Source organism: Symphalangus syndactylus, chromosome 21, assembly GCF_028878055.3.
Source record: "Symphalangus syndactylus isolate Jambi chromosome 21, NHGRI_mSymSyn1-v2.1_pri, whole genome shotgun sequence".
NCBI lineage: Eukaryota > Metazoa > Chordata > Mammalia > Primates > Hylobatidae > Symphalangus > Symphalangus syndactylus.
In genome coordinates, this window is record NC_072443.2 from 33,222,137 (window position 1) to 33,240,039 (window position 17,903).

Genomic DNA, 17,903 nt, shown 5'->3' on the forward strand with positions numbered 1-17,903 from the left:
CAAGAGCGAAACTCCATCTCAAAACAAACAAACAAAAAACTGTTTATTAGTTTTGATACAAATGTCAGGTTTTGAAAGCTATTGCCAAATTCAATTCAAATTGAGAACTCCATTATTTGACCTGTTACAATAATTGAATAATTGTTCACATTAATATTTTAAGTAACAAAATTAAGATTATTTCCATTTGGTATTTGTATAATTTTCTTTTTGGAATAAGAACAAATTATTGGCCGGGTTTGTTGGCTCACACTTGTAATCTCAGCACTTTGGGAGGCTGAGGCGGGCAGATCGCCTGAGGTCAGGAGTTCAAGACCAGCCTGGCCAACATGGAGAAACCTCATCTCTACTAAAAGTACAATCGTCTCTACTAAAAATACGGGTGCCTGCCACCACGCCCGGCTAATTTTTGTATTTTTAGTAGAGGTGGGGTCTCACCATGTTGGCCAGGATGGTCTCAAACTCCTGACCTCAAATGATCCACCCACCTCAGCCTCTCAAAGTACCGGGATTACAGGTGCGAGCCACCATGCCAGGCCCCTGGTTTTCTTTCATACAAGTCTGATTTATAAATATATACTTATATGTATATATCTATATACACAGATATAATATCTATATTTATATATAGATATATAGAGAGACAAATAGCATATATATACAGAAAGAGACAAAAAGCATTATTTGTAGACAAAGGAAGCATCAGATCCAGCCTAAGATATGGCAGAGATGTTGGAATTATCAGACCAGGAATTTAAAACAGTGTTGATTAATATGCTAAGGGCTCTAACAGGAAAAGTGGACAAGATACAAAACAGATGAGTAATGCAAGTGGGAAGATGGAAATTCCAAGAATCAAAATAAAATGATAGAAATTAGAAGAAAATACTAACAGAAATGAAAACTGCCTTCATGGACTCATCTATAGCTGGACTGCCAACAAAAGAATCAGAGGGCTTAAAGAAATGTCAATAGAAACCTCCAAAACTGAAAAGCAAAATGAAAAAATTTTTTAAAGCCAGGCGCGGTGGCTCACGCCTGTAATCCCAGCACTTTGGGAGGCCGAGGCGGGCAGATCACGAGGTCAGGAGATCGAGACCATCCTGGCTAACACAGTGAAACCCCATCTCTACTAAAAATACAAAAAATTAGCCAGGCGAGGTGGCGGGTGCCTGTAGTCCCAGCTACTCGGGAGGCTGAGGCAGGAGAATGGTGTGAACCCTGGGGGGCGGAGCCTGCAGTGAGCCGAGATGGTGCCACTGCACTCCAGCCTGGGCGACAGCGAGACCCTGTCTCAAAAAAAAGAAAAAAAAAGAAAAAAAGAAAAAAATTTTTTAAAAGAACTGAATATCCAAGAATTGTGAGGCAATTACAAAAAGGTTTCAACACGTAATGAGAATACCAGAAGAGAGAAAGGAATAGAAAGTTGTGAAGCAATGACTGAAAATATCCCAAAATTAATGACATACAAAACCAGAGATCCAGGAAGCTCAGAGATAGGAAGTAGGATAAACACCAAAAATTCAACACCTAGGCATATCATACTCAAACTGCAGAAAAACAAAGACAAATAGAAAATCTCGAAGTAAGAGAAAACAACACCTTAAGTGTAAAGGAACAAAGGTAAGAATCACACTGGACTTCTCTTCGTAAGCCTTACAAACAAGAAGAGAGTAAAGTGACATTTAAAAAGAAGGAAACAAAGCTGGGCGCGGTGGCTCACGCCTGTAATCCCAAAACTTTGGGAGGCTGAGGCAGATGGATCACCTGACGTCAGGAGTTTGAGACCAGCCTGACCAACATGAAGAAACACTGTCTCTACTGAAAATACAAAAATCAGCTGGGTGTGGTGGCACATGCCTGTAATCCCAGCTACTTGGGAGGCTGAGACAGGAGAATTGTTTGAACCTGGGAGGCGGAGGTTGCGGAGAGGCAAGATCGCGCCATTGCACTCCAGCCGGGAAAACAAGAGCAAAAACTCTGTCTCAAAAATAAAAAATAAAAATAAAAAAAAAAGAAGGAAAGAAATGAGAAAATTATCTGCAAAAGATATATCTGATAGAGAACTGTTATTCAAAATATGCAAAGGCCTCTTAAAACTCAACAATAAAACAATCCAATTAAAAAATGTGCAAAAAGGCCAGGCAAAATCCTAGCACTTTGAGAGGCTGAGGCTGATGGATCACTTGAGCCAGAAGTTCAAGCCCCAGCCTGGACAACATGGCAAAACCCCGTCTCTACAAAAAAAATAGAAAAATTAGCCAGGCATGGTAATGTGCACCTGTAGTCCCAGTAGGAGACTGAGGTGGGAGGATCTCGCTTGAGCCCAGAAGGTCGAGGCTGCAGACAGCCATGATCACACCACTGCACTCCAGCCTGGGTGAAAGAGCAAGACATTCTCTCAACAAAAAATAAATAATAAGCTAAAAAATAAAAATTGTGCAAAAGACCTGAAAAGACACTACACCAAAGAAGATATACAGATGACAAATAAACATATAAAAAGATGCTCTACTTCATATCATTAAGGAATTCCAAATTAAAAAAAAATATGATACTGGCTGGGCACAGTGGCTCATGCCTATAATCCCAGCACTTTCAGAGGCCAAAGTGGGCAGATCACCTGAGGTCAGGAGTTTTAGATCAGCCTGGCCAACATGGCGAGACCCCGTCTCTACTGAAAATACAAAAATTAGCCAGGCATGGTAGCGTGTGCCTGTGGTCCCAGCTACTTGGGAGGCAGAGGCAGGAAAATCGCTTGAACCCAGGAGGCAAAGGTTGCAGTGAACTGAGATCACGCCACTGCACTCCAGCCTGGATGACTGCACTCTCTGGGAGACTCTGTCTCAAAAAAAAAAAAAAAAAAAAAAAGGAATACTATGGCACACCTATTAGAATGGCTAAAATCCAAACAATACGAAATACTAACAAGGATATGGTGCAATAAGAACTCTCATTCATTGCTGGTAGGAATGCAAAATGCTACAGCCGCTTTTAAAGACAGTTTGGCAGAAATGAGCTATCAGGCCATGACAACACATGGAGGAATCTTCACTACATATTGCTAAGTGAGAGCCAATAGGAAAAGGCTACACACTGTATAATTCCAAGTATACACAACATTCTGGAAATGGCAAAGCTATGATGGGTCAGGCACACTGGCTCATGCCTATAATCCCAGCACTTTGGGAGGCTAAGGCAGAAGGATGGCTTGAGGCCAGAAGTTTGAGACCACTCTCGCCAACACAGTGAGACCCGTCTCTACTAAAAATTAAAAAATAAAAGTAGCTGGCTACGGTGGCACACACCTGTAGTCCCAGTGTCTCGGAAGGCTGGGCAAGGAGGATCCTCGAGCCTAGGAGTTCAAGGCTGCAATGGGCTGATTGCACCATCGCACTCCAGCCTGGGTGACTGAGCCAAAAAAAAAGGCAATGCTAGGGCAACAATAAAAGCTCTATGGTTTCCAGTGTATGGGCTTGCAGGGAGGGATGAACTGGTGTAACAGAAGGGATTTCTAAGGTGGTGAAACTATTCTGTATGACACTATGTTGGATAAATGTCATTTTACATTTGTCAAAACCATAGAATGTACAACACGAATAATAAAACCTAATATAAAACTATAGAGTTTAGTTAATAATAAGGTATCCGCTGGATGTAGAGGCTCACACCTGTAATCCCAGAACTCGGGGAGCCTGAGGTGGGAGGACTGCTGGAGCCCAGAAGTTTGACTAGCCTGGGAAACATGGTGAGACCCCATCTCTATAAAAAAATAATAAAACAGCCGGGCACGGTGGCTCACTCCTGTAATCCCAGCCCTTTGGGAGGCCAAGGCGGGCGAATCACAATGTCAGGAGTTCAAGACCAGCCTGGCCAACATGGTGAAACCCTATCTCTACTAAAAAAATACAAAAAATTAGCTGGGCATAGTGGCGGGTGCCTGTAATCCCAGCTACTCGGAAGGCTGAGGCAGGAGAATCGCTTGAACCTGGGAGGCGGAGGTTCCAGTGAGCTGAGATCGGCGTCACTGCACTCCAGCCTGGTGATAAAGTATGACTAGGTATAAAAATAATAATAATAATAATAAAAAAATAGCCAGGCACAGTGGCTCATGCCTGTAATCCCTGCACTTTGGAAGGCTGAGGCGGGTGGATTGCTTGAGCTCAGGAGTTCAATGGTCTTGAATCAGGCTGTTCGCCTGAGCAACATGGTGAAACCCAGCCTCTACCAAAAATTTAAAAAAATTAGCCGGGCATAATGGTATGTGTCTGTAGTCCCAGCTACTTGGGAGGCTTAGGGGAGAGGATGGCTTGAACATGGAAGGCGGAGGTTGCAGTGACCTGAGATCGTGCCACTGCATTCCAGCCTGGGTGACAGAGCCAGACTCTGTCTCAAAAATAAACAAATTTTAAAAAAAGAAAAAGAGGCCGGGCACAGTGGCACACGCCTGTAATCCCAGCACTGGGAGGCCAAGGCGGGTGGATTACCTGAGGTCAGGAGTTCAAGAACAGCCTGGCCAAAATGGTGAAATCCTGACTCTACTAAACATACAGAAAAAAAAAAAAAATTGGCTGGGGGCCAGGTGCGGTGGCTCACACCTGTAATCCCAGCACTTTGGGAAGCTGGGGCGAGTGGATCCCAAGATTAGGAGTTCGAGACAAGCCTGGCCAATATGGTAAAACCCCGTCTCTACTAAAAATCCAGAAAAATTAGCTGGGCGTGGTGGTGTGCACCTGTAATCCCAGCTACTTGGGAGGCTGAGGCAGGAGAATTGCTTGAACCTGGGAGGCAGGGGTTGCAGTGAGCCGAGATCTCATCATTGTACTCCAGCCTGGGCAACAAGAATGAGACCCCGTCTCAAAAAAAAAAAGAAAAAGAAAAACGAATAGTGTATCAATATTGACTCATTAGCTTTTTTTTTTTTTAGAGACTGTGTTGCCCAGGCTGGAGTGCAGTGGCAATTCACAGGTGCGATCACAGAGCACTACAACCTTGGACTCCTCCTGGGTGCAAGTGATCCTCCTGACTTAGCCTCCCCGGTAGCTGGGACTACAGGTGACCACCACCACGCCCAGCCCTGCCTCATCAATTGTAAAAAATGTAGCACACTAATGCAAGTTAGTAACAGAGGAAACTGGAGGGGTGTGAAGCACCGTGTACATGGGAATACATGGGAACCCTATACTTTTCCCTCAAGTTTTCATTTTCAAAAAAGAGTCCATTAATTAAAACAAAACCAAATTGTATTCTGTACAGCTAACTATTTAGTAAGTCAGTACTCAAGGCATCAGGAGATACCAAGGATGGTCAGGACACAGCACAGCAAATGATTGGGATGCAAGTCATCTACAGGCGCGCCACCATTTATACTTCCTGGTAGATAGCGGACAAGAGACTTTGATACATTTATGTCCTGTTTTTTAGTGAATAGTGGGAAGGCACAGAGTTTCTCTTGTATGTGACTCTTCAATTGCCTTCAAATCAAAACAATACTTATTTTGAGGTGGCATATTCTGGTCTCTTACACTGTATTCAAACAGGTTGCTGCTACTTCTCTACTGTCATTAATTTTTTCATCATCTTCTTATTCCTGTAAGGCAAGTAGAAAAGAACTGTGAAAAATTGCTACAGCAAGATAAACCATCCCATACCAATCCCTTTAAAATGACCAATAAAATAAAGCATGCACTCCTGGGCCGGGTGTGGTGGCTCACACCTGTAATCCTAGCACTGTGGGAGGCTGAGGAGGGCAGATCACCTGAAGTCAGGAGTTTGAGGCCAGCCTGACCAATATGGTGAAACCCCATTTCTGCTAAAATTACAAAAATTAGCCGGGCGTGGTGGCACAGGCCTGTAGTCCCAGCTACTCAGGAGGCTGAGACCAGATAATTGTTTGAGCCTGGGAGGCAGGGGTTGCAGTGAGCCGAGAGATCAAGCCGCTGAACTTCAGCCTGGGTGACAGACCGAGACTCAGTCTCAAAAAAAAAAAAAAAAAAAAAAAATGCACTTCTGGAGTTCCTGAGTCATTTGCCCTAAAACCTAGGAATGGTGCACAAAAAGACTTTATGTAGTAAATAAAGGAAAAGGGTTGTTCACTTATTCTCAGGGCTCACATTCCACATACTACAGTGGATCTCACTTCCTTTTTTTTTTTTTTTTGTAGACAGGTTCTCATTCTGCTGCCCAGGCTGGAATGCAGTGGCATTATCACAGTTCACTGCAGCCTTGACTTCCAGGGCTGAGGCGATCCTCTCACCTCTGCCTTCCCAGTAGCTGGGACCACAGGTGCATGCCACCACACCTGGCTAATTTTTTTTTTTATAGAGACAGGGTTTCACTATGTTTCTCAGGCCAGTTTCGAACTCCTAAGCTCAAGTGATCTGCCTACCTTGGCCTCCCAAAGTGCTGGGACTGCAGGCGTGAGCCACCATGCCCGGCTTCCTTCATCTTTATACTCTCCATTCCCCTCTCTTCATGCAGCTCCTCCCCATTCATAAATGCTTATGGTTTTTTCATTAAAAAAAAATTTAAAGCTGGGTGCGGTGGCTCACGCCTGTAATCCTAGCACTTTGGGAGGCTGAGGCGAGTGGATCACTTGAGGTCAGGCGTTCCAGACCAGCCTGGTCAACATGGTGAAACCGTCTCCACTAAAAATACAATAATTAGCTGGGCGTGGTGGCGCATGCCTGTAATCCCAGCTACTCCAGAGGCTGAGGCAGGAGAATCGCTTGAACCCGGGAGGCAGAGGTTACAGTGAGTGGAGATCATGCCACTGCACTCCAGCCTGGGTGACAGAGCCAGACTCCATCTCAAGAAAAAAAAAAAAAATTTAAAAGGAAAAGAGAGAAAGAAAGAAGAAAAAAGGGAAGAAGGGAAGAATGACGCGAGTTAATGAGGGAGGGAAAAGAGAGAAAGAAAGAGACAGAGAGAGACGAAAAGAAAGGAACCTCCCTTGAGGTTACTGCCTCAACTAACTGCTCTGTCTTCCTGCCAGGCTCAGCTAATGAAGGTGATCAATATGTCCTGCTTCTAGTTCTGCACATGTTCTACTCTAAGTTACTGCAATCATATTTTGGCTTCTACTGATCCTCTCAATCTACTCTCAAAAAGGCCATCAGCAGTGTCCTAAACAGCCAGTCCCAAGAGCACCACATTCATCATTACCTTACATGGCCATCTCACTGCCAACCATTTCTTCCTTCTAAGACTCTGTCCGTTGCTCCCTTTACTCACTCATCTGCTAACCTCTAACTGTGTTCTGTCTTCACTGTCCACCTTCCACTGATACACTGATTATCTTTAGGGTTCCTCCCTCAGTTCCTTCCTACACACTCTTATCCACAATGTATGTGCTGATGACTCCCAAAGATGTTTAGCTCTAACTCATACTTCTCTCAGAACTCTAGAACTTGTCCCAAATACCACAGATTCTTCTCCACTGAATTGGACTTCTATGTTTCCTCCACTTCTTTTTTTTTTGAGACGGAATCTCACTCTGTCGCCCAGGCTGGAGTGCAATCTCGGCTCACTGCAAGTTCCGCCTCCCGGGTTCACGCCATTCTCCTGCCTCAGCCTCTCCGAGTAGCTGGGACTACAGGTGCCCGCCACCACGCCCGGCTAATTTTTTTTGTATTCTTAGAGACGGGGTTTCACCGTGGTCTCGATCTCCTGACCTCTTGATCCGCCCGCCTCAGCCTCCCAAAGTGCTGGGATTACAAGCGTGAGCCACCGCGCCCGGCCTGTTTCCTCCACTTCTAAGACAGCATCTCGTTCTCTTTACTCCTACATCTTACATTTGTCTCATTCCTCCTTAAATGCTTTGTCAGCGTAATGAATTATCTCTTTCCTGAATTACTAATCTCTTATTTATACTCCCATCTATTCTGTTACAAGATTTAGCCCACTTTCTTTTTTTTTTTTCTTTTTTTTTTTTTTTGAGATGGAGTTTCGCTCCTGTTGCCCAAGCTGGAGAGCAGTGGTGCGATCTCGGCTCACTGCAACCTCCGCCTCCCATATTCAAGTGATTCTCCTGGCTCAGCCTCCTGAGTAGCTGGGATTACAGGCACATGCCACTACGCCCGGCTGATTTTTGTGTTTTTAGTAGAGACGGGGTTTCATCATATTGGTCAGGCTGGTCTCAAACTCCTGACCTCGTGATCCGCCCGCCTCGGCCTCCCAAAGTGCTGGGATTACAGGTGTGAGCCGATTTAGCCCACTTACAAAAAAAAAAAAAAGCCCTTAATTTATCTCCACACCTCTCTCATCTCACTTCCACCCAATTTTATCACCAAAAGCTGAAATTTTTACTCATGGATGGGCATCGGGAATTCTATAGTCTAAAGCAGTGTTTATATGCATGTATATTTTCCTGGAGAGCACGTAGTTATCATTATATTCTCAAACAAGTCCGTGCCCCAAAAGTTACTGAGAGATAAGGACCTACAGGATAATGTAGACATAAAATCTTTCATGGTCTGCTCCTCCACTCCCCACACTCATTTGTCAATATAAGCTTCAATTACATTGACTAATTGGCAGTTTCTAAGTATATTATATTCTTTTATTTATTTTTAGTAGAGAAAGGGTTTCACCATGTTGGCCAGGCTGGTCTTGAAGTCCTAACCTCAGATGATCTGCCCACCTCGGCCTCCCCAAGTGCTGGGAATACAGGCGTGAACCACTGCAGCTGGCCATCATATTCTTTATTTCCCTGTTTGTATTGACTGCTTCCACAACTGCTAAGCTCTTCCTCAGAACATGTAATCTTCTCTTAAGTTTCCCTAAGCTATTCCAATATAGATTCTTCCCATATATTTTCATAGCTTCTCTTACTCTTTTTTTTTTTTTTTGAGACGGAGTTTCGCTCTTGTTGCCCAGGCTAGAGTGCAATGGCGCAATCTCGGCTCACCGCAACCTCCACCTCCCGGGTTCAAGCGATTCTTCTGCCTCAGTCTCCCTAGTAGCTAGGATTACAGGCATGTGCCACCAAGCCCGGCTAATTTTGAATTTTTAGTAGAGACGGGGTTTCTCCATATTGGTCAGGCTGGTCTCGAACTCCCGACCTCAGGTGATCCACCCGCCTCGGCCTCCCAAACTGCTGGGATTACAGGCTTGAGCCACCGTGCCCAGCCTTCTTACTCATTTTTAGTTGAGTAAGCTAGATGGACTTTGTTTTTGCATTCCGAGGTGAGTATCTGACATGTAGTGAAAACTCAAATGTGTGTTTTTTCCCTTTAGAACAAGTCTCTAAAATTGAGACAGAAATCAGGTCCTGACTTGTCAGATGCTTTGTTAAGGCTGCTAAGAACTAGCCACATTTAGGCAGGGCGCGGTGGCTCATACATGTAATACCAGTACTTTGGGAGGCCAAGGTGGGTGGATCACCTGAGGTCAGGAGCTCGAGACCAGCCTGGCCAACATACTGAAACCCTGTCTCTACAAAAAATACAAAAATTAGCTGGGCACGGTGGCTCACACCTGTTATCCCAGCACTTTGGGAGGCCAAGGCAGGCGGATCATGAGGTCAGGAGTTTGAAACCAGCCTGACCAACATGCTGAAACCGTCTCTACTAAAAATACAAAAATTAGCTGGGCGTGGTGGTGCACGCCTGTAATCCCAGCTATTCGGGAGGCTGAAGCAGGAGAATCGCTTGAACCCAGGAGGCAGAGGTTGCAGTGAGCTGAGATCATGCCACTGCCCTGCAGCCTGGGTGAGAAGAGCAAAACTCCATCTCAAAAAAAAAAAAAAGAACTAGCCACATTTATTGAGTTGTAATCCACTAGTGAGTTCTTTTTGCGTCCTATTTTTGCCTGATCTATGTGGCAAATTAAGAAGACAGCATGTTTGTCCTCTGCTTTCTACTGTTAAATTATTTAGAAATCCATCTATACACCTACTTTTCTGTGTGCCATGCTTAATGAGATACATAAGAGTTACCTCTTAGCACAGTCGGGGCATAACATATTATCTTCTATGCCTGGGGATGGGAAAATGCAGGCAGGTAACAAGAAGAGAGAAATCATCCTCCTGTGAGTGGTAGGCACCCAGGCCTGACCTGCATGAAACTGCAGGCGTACCCAACCCTTTGTGTCTGCCGAGAGAAGTCTGCCATGGACCACACACCACCTGACGCCTGGAAAGGAAAAACAAATATAGACAGCAAAAATCAAGACAGCACCCCAACACAACCTCTCAGCAAGTCACTCTTGAATTTGCTCTTATAGTCTGCTCACAAATCAATTGAATGAGATGCATGAAAATGTAGACCACATAACACTATGATCTAATTTCACAAGTTACATAACCCAAAGAATAATAATCGCTGCCGGCTAAGTGCGGTGGCTCATGCCTGTAATCGCAGCACTTTGGGAGGTTGAGGTGGGAGGATCACCTAAGATGGGGAGTTTGAGACTAGCCTGACCAACATGGAGAAACCTCATCTCTACTAAAAATGCAAAATTAGCTGGGCGTGGTGGCGCATGCCTGTAATCCCAGCTACTCGGGAGGCTGAGGCAGGAGAATTGCTTGAACCTGGAAGGCAGGGGTTGTGGTGAGCCAAGATCATGCCCCTGCACTCCAGCCTGGGTGACAAGAGCAAAACTCTGTCTCAAAAAATAATAATAAAAGGCCGGGCGCGGTGGCTTACGCTTGTAATCCCAGCACTTTGGGAGGCCGAGGCGGGCGGATCACGAGGTCAGGAGATCGAGACCACGGTGAAACCCTGTCTCTACTAAAAATACAAAAAATTAGCCGGGCGTGGTGGCGGGCGCCTGTAGTCCCAGCTACTCGGAGAGGCTGAGGCAGGAGAATGGCGTGAACCCGGGAGGCGGAGCTTGCAGTGAGCCGAGATCGCGCCACTGCACTCCAGCCTGGGTGAGAGAGCGAGACTCCGTCTCAAAAAAAAAAAAATAATAATAATAATAATAATAATAATAAAATAAAATAATATAAAATAAAATAAAAAATAATGGTTGCCATTCTGAAATGCTTGCTTTGTGTCCAGTATTTTGCTAGGTGATTTACGTGTATTAATACATTTACTCTTAAGTACACTATTAACATTTACCTTCTATTTGCTTTTCTTATTTCTTACTCACAGGTGAGATAACTGAAGCTTATGGTGTTAAATATCGTAAGTTACTCAGAGCCAAATCATGGATCCTGGTATTCTGACTGACTTATAGCCCATTTACCTAACCACTACATTGTACTGCCTCAGCCATAGGAAACAGACAAGCGTCTGTTTAAAAGTGTAAGGAACAGGCTGGGCGTGGTGGCTCACGCCTGTAATCCCAGCACTTTGGGAGGCCTAGGTGGGTGGATCACCTGAGGTCAGGAGTTCGAGAGCAGCCTGACCAAAATGGTGAAACCCCATCTCTACTAAAAATACAAAATTAGCTGGGTGTGGTGGCACACGCCTGCAATCCCAGCTACTCAGGAGGCTGAGGCAGGAGAATCGCCTGAACTCAGGCGGAGGTTGCAGTGAGCTGAGATCGTGCCATTGCACTCCAGCTTGGGCAACAAGAGTGAAACTCTGTCTCAAAAAAAAAAAAAAAAAAAAATGTAAGGAACAATTTAAGTAAGGAGACGTGATATTTGCAAGAAAACAAGCAGTACACTTATGGAACGTCTGAAATTCAGAGAAAGTCAGTATTCTGAAAGACCTACAGCCCATTTACCTAACCACTACATTGTACTGCCTCAGCTACAGGAAACAGACAAGTGTCTGTTTAAAAGTGTAAGGAACAATTTAATCAGGGAGACGGGATATTTGCAAGAAAATAAGTGGTACGCTTATGGAACGTCTGCAATTGAGGGAAAGGAGCAGACACAGTGAACTTACATATCTGTAAATAAGCAGTGTATGTAGTGTGATAGCTCCCTGATTAGACTGTAAAACAAGAGAACATGTGTGTGTTTAGCACAGTATATACCCAGCAGCTAGACATACCTCTGGACCACAGCAGATGCTTAGCAATTGCAGAATGAAGAGAAATATAAAATGATAAGTCACTGTGGGATAACAGTAACTCATACAGCATATTAATAAAAATTAGAAAGAGGTGTCATCTTTGGGAAGGCAGTGCCCCCAGGCACACAGCTTTATGGCTGGACAATGCCTTTGCACGAATATTAAAAGTTGCCCACTGTCCCCACATAAAGGAATGTAGCTTGAAGAGCAGAGGATATGCCGATTTCAGCTTCAGGTCTTCCTTCTGGCTGGTTTCCTTGTATGATGAATAATGTGCCCTACCATACTAGTTAGCTGGAGTAAAATAGGATCTAGAATACTTCTGGAAATGGGAAAATGGGGGAGGAAGAAAAGGATTCGAGCCAAAAAGGAAGGTGACTTGAGATAGCAGACCCTGGAAATAAAAGCAATAGCAAGCAAAGAAGAGCAGGAGTTGGAGAAAAGTGGAGTTAAGTTATCCTCAACATTTCTTAGAGGGTGCCAGGCGCGGTGGCTCACGCCTGTAATCCCAGCACTTTAGGAGGCCAAGGCAGGCGGATCACCTGAGGTTGGGAGTTCAAGACCAGCCTGACCAACATGGAGAAACCTTGTTTCTACTTAAAAACAAACAAACAAACAAAAAAAAAACAAAATTAGCCAGGCGTGGTGGCACATGACTATAATCCCAGCTACTCAGGAAGCTGAGGCAAGAGAATCGCTTGAACCTGTGACCTCAGGTGATTCACGTGCCTCGGCCTCTCAAAGTGCTGGGATTAAAAAAGCGTGAGCCACTGTGCCGGGCCAAGGTTTTTTTTTAAAGAAAGAGTCTGGATCTGTCTGTCAGGCCGGAGTGCCATGGCACAATCTCAGCTCACTGCAACCTCTACCTTCTGGGCTCAAGCCACTCTCCCACCCCAGCCTCCTGAGTAGCTGGGACTAGAGGCACACACCACCATGCCCGGCTTTTTTTCATATTTTTTGTTGACAGGGGATTTCACCATGTTACCCAGGCTGGTCTCTAACTCATGAGCTCTAGCAATCCTCCCATCTCGGCCTCCCAAAGTGCTGGGCATACAGGCGTGAGCCATCAAGCTCAGCCACTACTATTCTATGAAATATGTAAATCTTCATCTTATAGAACAGGATACTTGGCCAGGAGTGGTGGCTCACGCCTGTAATCCCAGCACTTTGGGAGGCCGAGGCAGGTGGATTGCCTGAGGTCAGGAGTTTGAGACCAGCCTGGCCAACATAGTGAAACCCCGTCTCTACTAAAAATACAAAAAATTAGCTGGGCGTGGTGGCAGGTGCCTGTAATCCCAGCTACTCGGGAGGCTGAGGCAGGAGAATTGCTCGAACCTGGGAGGCAGAGGTTGCAGTGAGCCAAGATCACGCCACTGCACTCCAGCCTGGGCAACAAGAGCAAAACTCCATCTAAAAAAAAAAAAAGAACAGGATACTAAGGCTTAAAGTAAGTAACTTGTCAATGTCACATATCCAGGAAATGGTAAAGCAAGAATTTGAACCAACACATTCCTCTTATTCACTATGTCATAAATGCCTTAAGGAAGAGAGAAAGAAAAGGAGAAGACCTCAGACTGTGGTCCAAGATGATCAGGTTATGCTTTCTTCCCACCTTGGAAATCTGCTTAGTGATGGAAAAGGGCCACTACTCAGTCACCTCACTTAGAGACCCATCCAGACAAAACATGACTATCCATCAATATGATGGATGGAAGAGAGATGTCCTATGTGAATCCAATTTCTAATCTTCAGATATTTTAGCAAATGCCTTCCCTTTGACCACGTTTCAGTCTTGGACTAATAAAAGTTAACCTTGTCCTCTGGAGTGGGACTCACACTTTAAGGTTGATCTTACCAGAGGCTTGCATCAAAAAGGCCTCAACAGAAACAGGAATGGAACATGAATTCAAAGCCTTAGGCTGAACAGCTCTTGCAGCAATTCTTGCCCATGATGCCAACATGGCTCCCGGTGCTGAAGTTATCACTTCAACTGTATTAGTCTCTTCTGCTATCTCATTCATCTCATAACTTTTCTGAAGCCTTGCTCTCTTGGTCACTGCCTTGCGTTTCCTCGAACATCGCTGTAATCTGGTCTCTTGTGACATTTCAGGCATATCCTGCAAATGAAATTCATGATGAGTATTCAGTAAACCACTAGGGCTGTAAGGACGTTTGGGTCAATTTTATTATTCTTTTTTTTTTGAGACGTTGTTTCGCTTTTGTTGCCCAGGCTGGAGTGCAATGGCACGAACTCGGCTCACCGCAACCTCTGCCTCCCAGGTTCAAGCTATTCTCCTGCCTCAGCCTCCCTAGTAGCTGGGATTATAGGCATGTGCTACCACGTCCGGCTAATTTTGTATTTTTAGTAGAGACGGGGTTTCTCCATGTTGGTCAGGCTAGTCTCAAACTCCCGACCTCAGGTAATCCACCCGCCTCGGCCTCCCAAAGTGCTGGGATTACAGGCATGAGCCACCACGCCCAGCCATTTTTTTTTTTTTTTTTTTTTTTTTTTTTTTTTTTTTTTTTGAGACGGAGTCTCGCTCTGTCGCCCAGGCTGGAGTGCAGTGGCGCGATCTCGGCTCACTACAAGCTCCGCCCCCCGGGGTTCACGCCATTCTCCTGCCTCAGCCTCCCGAGTAGCTGGGACTACAGGCGCCTGCCACCATGCCCAGCTGATTTTTTGTATTTTTAGTAGAGACGGGGTTTCACCATGTTAGCCAGGATGGTCTCGATCTCCTGACCTCGTGATCCGCCCGCCTTAGCCTCCCAAAGTGCTGGGATTACAGGCGTGAGCCACCGCGCCCGGCGACAATTTTATATTATTCTTTGTACTGACCTGAACATGTATGTCAATGTGGGAAGGGTTTCGGAATATTAGTTCCCATAAACTGCAAATTCTCCACTGGGAGAAATTTTGGGTTGTTGAAACTGTGCGGGGGGAGGAAAGGTTGCTACTGGCATCCAGTTGGTAGAGGCTGGGGATGCTGCAAAACATCCTACAATGTACAGGGCAGGCCCCAAAACAAACAAAAAATTGTTTGTTCCGAAATGTCAATAATGCCACAGTGAAGAAACCCCACCTTAGAGGTACAACATATAGAAATGGTGCGACGGTAGGGACCGGATGAATCATGATCAGAACCCACCTTCACACCATCAACACACTCATTACTTACTTGCCGTTGTTCAGGGTAAGCATGCCTATGGAGCCTCAGATAAACTTCGATTTTCTTAGGAAATGAGAGAGATTGAGTTAAAAGTTGACAAAGACTCCCATAATTATTCCCAGCAGCAGATATTCACCCAAGTGTACTAACCTTGCCATTAGTACTCAAACCGAGTTGTTGACACCAGTCCCGCAAAGTGTCCCGACACACCTTATTAATGGGAGGCAAAATGGTCGGCAAGGGAAGGGCTGGTATTTTGCATCTAGCTTTTTGTGGAGCTGTAAATTGTTCATTTGTTTGAAGTAGATGACCTAAGACAAGAATGGAACCAAAGTAGTAATAATTTAAAGTTGGCAAGATTCTTTCAAAATTTTACAAAGATCTAGGGCTGGGCATGGTGGCTCATGCCTGTAATCCCAGCACTTTGGGAGGCTGAGGAGGGCAGATCACGACGTCAGGAGATTGAGACCATCCTGGCTAACACAGTGAAACCCCGTCTCTACTAAAGTAATACAAAAAACTTAGCCAGGCGTGCTGGTGGGCGCCTGTAGTCCCAGCTACTCGGGAGGCTGAGGCAGGAGAATGGCATGAACCCGGGAGGTGGAGTTTGCAGTGAGCCAAGATCATGCCACTGCACTCCAGCCTGGGCAACAGAACAAGACTCCGTCTTGTCTCAAAAAAAAAAAAAAAAAAAATTTTACAAAGATCTTTTCACATTTCTCACAACCCAATTTGCATATACACATATCAATTTTTATTTCTCATATTAAAAATGAGGTAACAAGGCCGGGTGCGGTGGCTCACACCTGTAATCCCAGAACTTTGGGAGGCTGAGGCAAATTTGCCCAAATCACTTGAGGTCAGGAGATCGAGACCAGCCCGGCCAACATGGTAAAACCCCGTCTCTACTAAAAATAGAAAAATTACCCAGGCATATGGCCAGGCACGGTGGCTCATGCCTGTAATCCCAGCACTTCGGGAGGCCGAGGCGGGTGGATCACCTGAGGTCGGGAGTTCGAGACCAGCCTGACCAATATGGAGAAACCCCGTCTCTACTAAAAAAAAAAAAAAAAAAAATACACAATTAGTCAGGCATGGTGGCACATGCCTGTAATCCCAGCTACTAGGGAGGCTGAGGCAGGAGAATCGCTTGAACCTGGGAGGCGGAGGTTGCGGTGAGCCGAGATCGCACCATTGCACTCCAGCCTGGGCAACAAGAGTGAAACTCCGTCTCAAAAAAAAAAAAAAAGAAAAAAAAAAAAGAAAAATTACCTGGGCGAGCGGGTGCAGTGGCTCACGCCTGTAATCCCAGCACTTTGGGAGGCCGAGGCGGGCGGATCACGAGGTCAGGAGATCAAGATCAGCCTAACCAACATGGTGAAACCCCGTCTCTACTAAAAATACAAAAAATTAGCCAGGTGAGGTGGCGGGCGCCTGTAGTCCCAGCTACTCAGGAGGCTGAGGCAGGAGAATGGCGTGAACCCTGGGGGGCGGAGCCTGCAGTGAGCCAAGATCGCGCCACTGCACTCCAGCCTGGGAGACGGCGAGACTCCGTCTCAAAAAAAAAAAAAAAAAAGAAAAAGAAAAATTACCTGGGCATGGTGGTGCACACCTGCAATCCCAGCTCCAGCTACTCAGGAGGCTGAGGCAGAATTGCTTGAACCCAGGAGGTGGAGGCGGCAGCGAGCTGAGATCGCGCCACTGCACTCCAGCCTGGGCAACACAGTGAGACTCTGTCTCAAAAAAAAAAAAAAAAGAGGTAACAGATTCAGGTATTTAAAGACTTGCCCATTATAATAGCAGACCTGGGACTCAAACCTATGTGGGTTTTTTTTTTTTTTTTTTGAGACGGAGTCTTGCTCTGTTGCCCAGGCTGGAGTGCAGTGGCACGATCTCAGCTCACTGCAACCTCCGCCTCCCAGGTACAAGCAACTCTCCTGCCTCAGCCTCCCGAGTAGGTGGGACTACAGGCACGCGCCACCATGCCCAGCTAATATTTGTATTTTTAGTAAAGACAGTGTTTCACTATGTTGGCCAGGTTTGTCTCGAACACCTGACCTTGTGATCTGCCCTCCTTGGCCTCCCAAAGTGCTGGGATTACAGGCATGAGCCACTGCACCTGGCTTGGTTTTGTTTTGAGACAGGGTCTCGCTCTGTCACCTATGCTGGAGTGTCGTGGTGCGATCTCGGCTCACTGCAACCTCCACCTTCCAGGTTCAAGTGATTATCATGCCTCAGCCTCCTGAGTAGCCGGGACTACAGGCATGTGCCACCATGCCTGGATAATGTTTGTATTTTTTGTAGAGACAGGGTTTTTCCATGTTGGCCAGGTTGGTCTTGAACTCCTGGCCTCAAGTGATCAGCCCTCCTCGGCCTCCCAAAGCACTGGGATTATAGGTGTAAGCCATCATGCCCGGCCTCAAACCTATGTTTGGATTCTAAATTCCACGTTTCTTTTATGCTACATATAGCAGCCTGTTATTTTATGTTGCCCTCAACAACCAGCTGAATAGAACATTATGGATTTATCCTCCAAAATGTCTAGATTTTGGATCACAAAATATCAGCTCTTCCTATAGAAATCAAAGAAACCACCACATTGTCTATCCCCAATCAACAATGGTCCACATTATTCTGTCAGCCTGAATCATTTTTCTCTACAGCTCCGCATTTCACCTCACTCTGCTTACTGTAACCCATCATTATTTACTTCATCTTGAAATCATTATTGGCCTAGAAGATAAAATCCTTCTGAAAATACTGA

General features: G+C 45.4%; 1 protein-coding gene across 5 annotated transcripts in view; it reads right to left on the reverse strand.

Moving 5' to 3' along the window:
• The window catches only part of DPPA2 (developmental pluripotency associated 2), a 30,470-nt gene that overhangs the window by 1,218 nt on the left and 11,349 nt on the right, over positions 1-17,903 (reverse strand). For all 5 annotated transcript variants that reach the window (XM_055259640.2, XM_055259641.2, XM_055259644.2 and 2 more), the window contains exons 4-8: positions 15,290-15,450; positions 15,149-15,202; positions 13,828-14,089; positions 9,938-10,133; positions 5,526-5,590 (exon numbers count right to left, since the gene is read on the reverse strand). In XM_055259640.2, the coding sequence (XP_055115615.1) occupies positions 5,548-5,590; positions 9,938-10,133; positions 13,828-14,089; positions 15,149-15,202; positions 15,290-15,450 (716 nt within the window). In that variant the 3' untranslated portion in view covers positions 5,526-5,547. The remainder of the gene's footprint in view (positions 1-5,525; positions 5,591-9,937; positions 10,134-13,827; positions 14,090-15,148; positions 15,203-15,289; positions 15,451-17,903) is intronic.